The sequence below is a fragment of the Palaemon carinicauda genome, chromosome 35, assembly GCF_036898095.1.
Source record: "Palaemon carinicauda isolate YSFRI2023 chromosome 35, ASM3689809v2, whole genome shotgun sequence".
Lineage (NCBI taxonomy): Eukaryota > Metazoa > Arthropoda > Malacostraca > Decapoda > Palaemonidae > Palaemon > Palaemon carinicauda.
Window position 1 is genome coordinate 36,508,454 of NC_090759.1, and position 9,835 is coordinate 36,518,288.

Below are 9,835 nucleotides of genomic sequence, written 5' to 3' on the forward strand. Positions count from 1 at the left end.
AACAACAGTACTTGCGTTCAAGATTACTCGTTGTGTTTTTTTTTTTTCCTCTGTGGGTCCCTTCGCTAACGCGCATAACCGAGTGTGTACTTCAATTTGCCCTCCCTCCTCTTAAGTTCTTTCTCTGTTAATTTCCTCCCTTCCTCTTTTCTCTCCCCCCCCCCCTCCCAAAGCTTCCACCTGTCCGCTCCTGTTGCCCAGAAGCTGTGCCCGAAGCGTCGTGACCTCCGACTGACTTGACCTTCCCGACCCCACCAGTTTTTTTGGTCACGTGACCCGGCATTCTTTCCCCGACCTCCCGACCACCTGGGGCTACTGGAGCACAGGCAAGGTAGAGGGCATCGAGCCAGCGTTGCCAGATATGAGGATTTATCCCTAGATTTTAGGGATTTCGGGTGTCTGATGGGGATATGCTGTACAAATTTCTATGAAGAAGAAACAAAGATGCGTAAAAGTTTATAATGTTGCATTTAGTTTGCTTGCAATTAATGCGTAAAACTTTATAGCGTTGCAATTATTTTGCATGCAATTATATGAAGTATAGTGGGTAATTTCTATATTAGCAAAGTCTACGTGATCAGAAGAAAATATATTTGTGGAAATAGGGATTTTTCAGTTGTTTTGGGGGATTTTTTATCATGAGTTCTGGGGATTTTTTACACTAAACCATCTGGCAACACTGCATCGAGCAGTGGCTTTTGCGATGGATTGTCGTATTCTTTGTCGTATTCTAGAAGCTGTAGTTGGCATTCTGATGATGGTGGGAGAGCTATTCTGTAGTCTTCTATAAAACCGTTACGTAGTTGTCTGGTGCGGACAGGGAGTCAGTTTTTGGTTTAGAAAAATAATGATTATTTCGTAGAATTCCTTTTTTTTCTGTAGCTATTTTTACCTTAATGTTATTTTCCTATGGTTTACAAATTCTATGGCTATTATTTAGAGTTCCTTTTTTCTATAGATATTTTTGCCAAAATATTTTTTTCTATTGTTTACGAATTCTGACTATATTTTTAGGATGCCTTTTTTTCTATAGCTATTTTTGATATTTATGTTATTTTTCTATTGTTTACAAATTCCATGACTAGTTTTTATTCCCTTTTTCTATAGCTAATTTTGCCGTAATGCTATTTTCCTATGGTTTCCAAATTACCCTACTATTTTTTTTTCTTTAGGATTCCTTTTTTTCTATAGCTAATTTTGCCTTAATGTTAGTTTCCTATTATTAACAAATTCCATGACTATTTTTTTTTTAGAATTCCCTTTTTTCTGTAGCTAATTTTGCCTTAATGTTATTTTCCTATTGTTTACTAATTCCATGACTATTCTTTTTAGAATTCCATTTTTCATAGCTATTTCTGCATTAATGTTATTTTCCTATTGTTTACTAATTCCATGACAATTTTTTTAGAATTCCATTTTTTCTATAGCTGTTTTGCCTTATGTTATTTTCTCATTATTTACAAATTCCATGAATATATTTTTTTTAGAATTTAATTTTTTTCTATAGCCATTTTTTCTTATGTTATTTTCCTATCTGAATATCCCTCTACTGAAAGATATAATATTTTTTAGCTGATAGGAAAGGGGGGGGGGGAGTGAAAGGAGAGTGAAAACTGTTAGCTAACTAAACGTAGTAAATAATAGTTTGGAAAGTTGAATGTTAGTAAGAGCGAAGTGAAGTGTGGTTATAACCACAATTTTATTTATGTAAAGGTAAATTTTTCTTGATATGGTCTTGAAAGTCAGTGTATTACAATAATTGGTTATTTTTCTTTTACTCTTTGTTAGTATTTCTTTTGGTGCGTTGTTGTGGCCTATGTTGTAACGTCCCTGATTGGTAATCGCCAGACTGGGGTTCGAATCCCGCTTAAACTCGTTAGTTCCTTTGGTCGCTGCGACCTCACCATCCTTATGAGCTATAGGTTTTAGCTGCTGAGTCATCAGAAGCCATTGCCTGGCCCTCCCTGGTCCTAGCTTGGGTGGAGAGGTGGCTCGGGCGTTGATCATATGCATATATGGTCAGTCTCTAGGGCATTGTCCTGCATGTTAGGGTAATGTCACTGTCCCTTGCCTCTGCCATTCATGACAGCCTTTAAACCTTAAACCATTGCTACCGACGTAATATTTTTATCTCCGTCCCATGCTTCTGCCATTCATGAGTGGCTTTTAAACCTTACTCCATTGGCTACCGACGTATTAGTTTTTCATGATATTAAATTTCAAGGCTTCGTCACATTGATTTTGGTTTTCTCTTCCTTAACAGACGCCTGTCAAGGTCTACCTTCGTTCCTTGAGGCCCGACTTCGAGTACAAGACGATGAAGCTCTCGACGGCTACCACCTGCAGGCAACTGATTGTCATGCTGCTCACCAAATTCCGTCTAAAACATCGCGACCCGAACTTATTCTTCGTGACCATGGAAGTCACCGTCAGGGCGTCTGGAGGAGGCGCCCCCACCAGGCGTCTCTTGGTGCTTGACGATCAGGCGAGGCCCGCCGAGCTGCAGCAGTGCCGCCCTAGGGGTGATGCTCGATTCAGCATTGGCGTGCGAAGAGGAGGACTTCTCAGGATTCATGACTCCATACTCATGTCTGGTGTAAGTCTATGTTAAGATGCTGTTGTGAATTATATGTTAATTATAAATATTGTTCATGTGGATTTATTATGATGTATATACGGTATTATAAATTTAATTACAAATATTATTCACGTAGATGTATTATGATGTATTTACGATATTATAGAATGTGAGATTAGATTTTTCTATTTTTAAGTAGAAAAAAAATATCTTTTCATTGTTTCGCCTTGAAATTGTCGACGTGTTCTCTCTCTCTCTCTCTCTCTCTCTCTCTCTCTCTCTCTCAATATATCTGTATAAAAATGCTAAAGTTACTTTTTATCATCTCTCTCTCTCTCTCTCTCTCTCTCTCTCTCATAATATATGTTAAAAATGCTAAAGTTACTTTTTATCATCTTTTACAGTCTCTCTCTCTCTCTCTCTCTCTCTCTCTCTCTCTCTCTTGCAAAATACATGTTAAAAAATGCTAAAGTTACTCTCTCTCTCTCTCTCTCTCTCTCTCTCTCTCTCTCTTGCAAAATGCATGTTAAAAAATGCTAAAGTTACTCTCTCTCTCTCTCTCTCTCTCTCTCTCTCTTGCAAAATGCATGTTAAAAAATGCTAAAGTTACTCTCTCTCTCTCTCTCTCTCTCTCTCTCTTGCAAAATACATGTTAAAAATGCTAAAGTTACTCTCTCTCTCTCTCTCTCTCTCTCTCTCTTGCAAAATGCATGTTAAAAAATGCTAAAGTTACTCTCTCTCTCTCTCTCTCTCTCTCTCTCTCTCTCTTGCAAAATGCATGTTAAAAAATGCTAAAGTTACTCTCTCTCTCTCTCTCTCTCTCTCTCTCTCTCTTGCAAAATACATGTTAAAAATGCTAAAGTTACTCTCTCTCTCTCTCTCTCTCTCTCTCTCTCTCTCTTGCAAAATACATGTTAAAAATGCTAAAGTTACTCTCTCTCTCTCTCTCTCTCTCTCTCATGCAAAATACATGTTAAAAATACTAAATTTATTTTTTATCCTCTGTACAGTCTCAGTACAAGTCCCTCTTAGTCTCCTTCCGCACAACGGCCGAGGAGCTGGTGCAACTCCTCCTGAATTGTTACGGCAACAAAGAAAACCCGATGCACTACTCGGTCCACGAAGTCAACAAGAATCCGTACACGGACCGGCCACTGCGTCTGGATGAGTGTCCGCTGAGCGTGCAGAGCGATTGGCCACGAGCCACTCGTCAGAATTACGCCTTCGTCCTACGCCGCAATGTGTCCTACGCCCTCAGTCTCAAGTCAAGGGTAGGTATTGTGTTTTGAAAAGAATACATTCTACTGTTGTCGATGGAGTTAGCTGTTGTATTTACGACCCGCTTTGAAGTTAGCTGCTGTATGTTGTATTAGGAAGGCGGTCCTGTTTTTGAATTGTATTAATGATTTCGTTCCTCTCACGTGTTGGTTAGGTTTAGGTCGAGGGTAGGTATTGTATTTTTGAAAGAATACATTCTACTGTTGTTAATGAAGTTAGCTGCTGTATTTACGATCCGCTTTTGAAATGTATTAATGATTTCGTTCCTCTCTCGTGTTGGTTAGGTTTAGGTCGAGGGTAGGTATTGTATTTTTGTAAGAATACATTCTACCTTTGTCAGTGAAGTTAACTGTTGTATTTACTATCCGCTTTTGAATTGTATTAATGATTTCGTTCCTCTCTCATAGGTCTCCTGGCGAAGAAGTCTCGACCAGTCGAGCACGGACACCGAGTCTGAACACGAGGACCACAACACAACCATCACTAGTCTCTTATCGAACTCGAGCGTGTCCTCAGCCTTGAGCATATCCTCGGAGGGAAGCCTATCCTCCAACACCAGCGTCATGTCGAGTGGCAGCTTGTCTTCCAATGCCAGTGTGTCCTCCAACGGATCCTCGTCCTCCTCCTCAGGGGTTTCATCAATCTGTTCATCGGCGCTGGTGTCCCCGATTGCATCGCCCATCAAAAAAACCCCAGGAACCCCCGATGCTTCTGAGGCATCCTCATCGAGGACGGCATTAACCTCCAAACCCCCAGCAGCAGCCCCAGTGTCGGCTTCAACCTCCCCCAGCAAACTTATCTCGAGTCATTCAACCCCAACCTCTGCCCCTACTCCAGTGCCAAGAACAATACTTAACACATCGACGTCGACCAACTCCGTGAGTGCCAAGCCTTTAGCGGCGCTCGCGAGTACTGAAGGCCCCACTGTCCCGTCCCCTCCTTCATCAACGTCCTCAGTATCATCATCTCCAAGTTGCAACGGCGCCGCCACAACGTCCGTCACGACTCCTTCCCTCAAATCAACCTCATCCTTATCCTTCGCCAATAATCTCTGCTCCCTTTTAAGTGCCAAGCCTTCCTCCTCCTCCTCCTCCTCCTCCTCCTCCTCCCCCACTTCTTCTTCAACCACAACGGAGTCTGTGTCGCAGAGAGAAGCTCGAGTGCCGCCCCTGGGTGATGATACTGCTGGTACTGCCCCTGGTTCTACTGCTGCCCCTCCTCCCCCACCTCCAGTACCGATGAGAAGGACCTCCTGTTGCCCGAACTACGAAAACTGCTTCTACATCTGAGATTGATCTTTGCAACTGATGCATGATACCAAAGATTAGGTGAGACGGGGTTTTGTCTTCGTTATCTCTCTCTGTTTCTTTGTTTGTTTATTTACGTATTAATTTTAATATTTTTTTTAATTGCTTTTGAATACTTACTGATTTTAATTGATATGTGAAGAAATTGCAATTAAAATGTTTTGATGTAGCTATTGATTTAAGACGTTCTTATTTTTAACTTTACTCTTGGCATTAAATTAGTTGAGATTATAGTTTTATATTTTTGGCAGCCAATTAATGTTTTTTTTTCTTTCTCATTTGCAGGTCACACCTCAGTGAAGCAATATTCCTAAATTAGTGTATACTACCATACCAGTGAGTGGCAAACATTTAAAGTATAAGAAAAAATAGAATAATACTTACAAAGATATATAAAATTATGTAGACGTAAGAAAAAAAATATATCTGATACTCGTTTACCTATACGTAACTCGCAGAAAGCAGTGAACTTCATATTAGAATGAAAGAGAAGTCACAGAACATTATATGGTGCTCGTAGATAGCTCGATTGTAAACAAACAAAGTGGCGTTGACGTCCTAATACGAGAGGGAAGGAAATTGGACGCGATGGGAAAGGGCACAGCGGAGGTCATGACGGGGCCAGGCACTCAAACACACCCCACGAACAATATGTGACCCTGAACTTGGAACAAAAAAAGAAGAAGGAGAGAGGAAGGTGTAACTGTTTCCAGCGACTTGAGTACATAGTTACTATGCTGGAAAGAACGTTCGCTTTACGCCCTTGCTCTTCCGTCTTGGATACCCCCGAAGTCTATGTGAAGGAAGGAGGTTGGCGCTGAGTTCAGTGACAAACCTTACGCCCTGCCCTTCCGTTCAGGATACCCCCGAGGTCTTTGTAAATGAAGGAGCTTGGCGCTGAGTTCAGTGACAAACCTTACGCCCTGCCCTTCCGTTCAGGATACCCTTGAGGTCTTTGTAAATGAAGGAGCTTGGCGCTGGGTTCAGTGACAAAAGAACTGTCGTTAAGTTCATTGAGCTCGGATGTTTGCTGGCATTTACCTCCGACTTGATATCCAAGTCTACTTTTTTGCCTTTCGAGTGGGAGATGGTGATGTTGTAGTTGCTGGAGTTTGTGCTGCTTTTAGAGAGGATGGAGGTCAGCAGCGGAAGATTTTATTTACACGGCGCTGAGTGCCCTCAAGTGCTTCTTTCCTTACATGAATTTTGATGTGGTGTAAACAATCTCTACGTCTCTTATCTAATCTGACCATCCTCTCTCTCTCTCTCTCTCTCTCTCTCTCTCTCTCTCTCTCTCTCTCTCTCTCTCTCTCTCTTTCTCTCTCTCTCTCTGTAGCTCTTTAGTTAATTGCTTAAATCTTTGTGTAGCTTTAAGTTTGTTTTGTCAAATCTTCCTTTGTAGGTTTTAGTGCTCTCTCTCTCTCTCTCTCCTCTCTCTCCTCTCTCTCTCTCTCTCTCTCTCTCTCTCTCTCTCTCTCTCTGTAGCTTTTTAGTCAATTGTTTCAATCTTTGTGTAGCTTTAAGTTTGTTTTTGTTAAATCTTCCTTTGTAGGTTTTAGTGCTCTCTCTCCTCTCTCTCTCTCTCTCTCTCTCTCTCTCTCTCTCTTTGTGACGAGAGACTCTGTAATACCGTTGAACAGCCGGTCAAAATCACCCATTATGTGCAAAGAAACTCCCCCCCCCCCCTTCCCCACACTTCCCAGTTTAATCTCCTCTTGTATCAATATTAAGCTTTGCGGAGTCTGCCCCCTTTTCACCCCTCACCACTTGTGAATTCTTCAGCCCAAACACACAGACAGACACACACAGACAGACTCACACATCGTATACTTCCCTGCACTCTTGCTTCCTCTAGCCTCCAGCCTTTCCCATCACTCCGGAGGTCAAGTCAACGCCGTGATCTCGATGCGTGCTTGAAAGCAGTTTGTGGGACCCTCTTTGCGGAAGGGAAAAAAAAATCTTCTAATAAAACTATAAAGTAAGCGACTGTCAAACCTAGCGCAAATTGCGCGCTAATACCATGGTATTTTTTTAAGAATCTCTCTCTCTCTCTCTCTCTCTCTCTCTCTCTCTCTCTCTCTCTCTCTCTCTCTCTCTCTCTCAAAACTAGCACAAATTGCGCACTGATACCATAATTTTAAGAATTCATTCTCTCTCTCCCTCTCTCTCTCTCTCTCTCTCTCTCCTCTCTCTCTCTCTCTCTCTCTCTCTCTCTCAAAACTAGCACAAATTGCGCACTGATACCATAATTTTAAGAATTCATTCTCTCTCTCTCTCTCTCTCTCTCTCTCTCTCTCTCTCTCTCTCTCTCTCTCTCTCTCAAAACTAGCACAAATTGCGCACTAATACCATAATTTTTAGAATTTTCTCTCTCTCTCTCTCCTCTCTCCTCTCTCTCTCTCTCTCTCTCTCTCTCTCTCTCTCTCGTTATTATCATGACGGCATGGGAACCCAGCACACAGCCATCATCACTATTATCCCACAGCTTAAAAGGTCGAAGAGGTGTTCGCGGAGGTACGTGTCAGCGCTCCTCCGCATGTCCCACAAGAGGATGAAAATCGCTGTTATGAGAACAGTTAGTCATACCATAGATTAAGGGAGCCATAGATGCGTCACTACATTATGACAAGGTGTCACACCACGCATGCAGCGCCATCTATGTTCTATGGTCATACCTAATCTAATGCCATTATCGTAGGCATTCGTCTCTTCTCTTCGGTGGGATGAAGCGACAGAGGATATTTGGGCCCGAGGAGTTGAATGGTATCTAGAAGGGAATTAAATGGAAGAAGTGGAATAGTGACGAACTTTAAGCATGGATGTCTGTTGGTCGTAGCACATATATTTGCACTGAAAACCTCTTTGAAAATATTTGATCCAAGGGAAATGTTAGAAAAACCTTGGGACAGAGAATGAGATAGTTAAATTTCCTAACTATTTTTTTGTGCAGTAATGTTAATTGGTCCAAAGATCTACCCATGGAGTGTTTAGTTTAAGCATTGTTTTGATGCCTTTCCAGTATTATTTTTATCTTCAAAAACCAAATATGTCTTAAAAGATATTTTTTTTTTCTTCATTGTATATGATAAGTTTTTTTTCCTACCTCTTCAGTTCGTAGCATATCAATTTACATTTCATGCAGCTTCTCAACCAAAAGATTTGTAAGTAATTGAAGGTGTTTATGCCAGCTTTCCAGTTAGCAAATGTTTTTTGTTTTTTGTTTTTTTAGCATAGGTCTGCTCTGTTAGGCATTTTTTTTTTCATCGATATATGTTTATCCATTGGTGAGATTCACCAAACTCCACAAATGTAATTTAGTGTGTAGTTATAGTACTACAGTACATCCTACTTCACTTAGTTTCTATCTCTTGTATTGTTATCGTAAAATACCTGCTTAACATTTAAGTTCTTTGGACCCGAAGCGCCTATGGTATTTTTTTTTCTATAATAGTCACTTTTCTAAGTCATAAATTAAAGGTTTATATAAGGATGAACACTACTGAGAGATAGTACAAAAAGTGGCTCCCTTGTTTTATCATATCAAAGCCAGATTTTGTGCTAAAATAAGACCTGAATGAGGCTCTTGTTTCGAGGAAGAAAGGGAGGATGAGATTCGACCATATAGAGCCACGATGCGCTTTGCTGATAAAAAAAAAAAGGGTTAAAAAAGGCTGCCTCTGTGCTCCGGTAATTGGTCATGTAGACGCCCAATCTCTTGTTTGTTCCTTTCGTGTTTTGGTTAGGAGTGAATTTAGTCTTTATAAATTGAAAATACCAAGTAATTCCCACCTTTGTGAATTATGTAAGCCTGAAATTTTAAGTTTTGTTCTGCAAATAATTTGGTGTGATTGAATATTGTCTTTCTAAATTGAAAAAAATAACAATTAATCCCCCTATTGTGAAAGATATACATCTAAAAATGTTTAAATTTGTTATAAAAAGCTTGGTATCAAATTTCCACAAAAACCAAAAACCCTAATTGCGAGGATGATATGGCAGAGAGAGAGAGAGAGAGAGAGAGAGAGAGAGCCAGTCAGTCAGTCCCTGAAGAGGTCTGGCCATCTCTCTATAGACAACCGAATAACAGTCTCGCCTGGCCCTCTTTAGACAGGGATTGACTATGAAGCGATAGCTTGTGCTGTCCCATGAAAGAGAGGCCCTGTTGATTGCAATGCCGTCAATCCTGTCAAGGAACGAAGGATTAGAAACTGTCGAGATAATCAACTCTTGGAAATTCTTCCATACGTATAATCGAGTAGTTATTTGGTCCAAGATTAGATTAAGGCGGTAAAGTTTCAATTTCAAATGCCGACATTCTATGATCACTTGTCTTTTAATAAGGGTCCACTGCTCTTTCGGTCCATTACGTCTAAAGATCACTTTCATGTCACATTTTTTATGAATATTTTATTTACTGCTTATTCAATGCATTTGTTTACATTTTACATTATTTTAGTTTGTTGTTGTTTGATGATTTTTTTTTTTTTTTTGTATTTCGCTCCCAATTTTCTTTTTAATTTTATACCATTAAGTAAATTTGGCTTTATCATGTCACAGTGTAATTTTTTATCAACATTTTATTTACTGCTTATTTGATGCATTTGTTTACATTTTATGCTGTTAAAATTACAGTAATTTTAATCGAAAATGCCTTGTTTGAAATCTACTGTTC

At 40.2% G+C, this 9,835-nt stretch overlaps 1 protein-coding gene across 2 annotated transcripts in view; it reads left to right on the top strand.

Annotated features, from left to right (window-relative positions):
* Nucleotides 1-6,587, top strand: part of LOC137627690 (uncharacterized) — a 22,827-nt gene extending 16,240 nt beyond the window's left edge. The window contains exons 3-7 of one of the 2 annotated variants that reach the window (XR_011041205.1): nucleotides 2,264-2,596; nucleotides 3,589-3,849; nucleotides 4,264-5,184; nucleotides 5,449-6,034; nucleotides 6,115-6,587. Coding sequence is in view for 1 of the 2 variants with exons in the window: in XM_068358902.1 (XP_068215003.1) it covers nucleotides 2,264-2,596; nucleotides 3,589-3,849; nucleotides 4,264-5,145 (1,476 nt within the window). In the remaining variant the exon portion in view is untranslated. Of the gene's footprint in view, nucleotides 1-2,263; nucleotides 2,597-3,588; nucleotides 3,850-4,263; nucleotides 5,185-5,448 lie in introns of both variants that reach the window. The other variant, XM_068358902.1, reaches the window with a different exon arrangement.
* The last annotated feature ends 3,248 nt before the right edge of the window (nucleotides 6,588-9,835 follow it).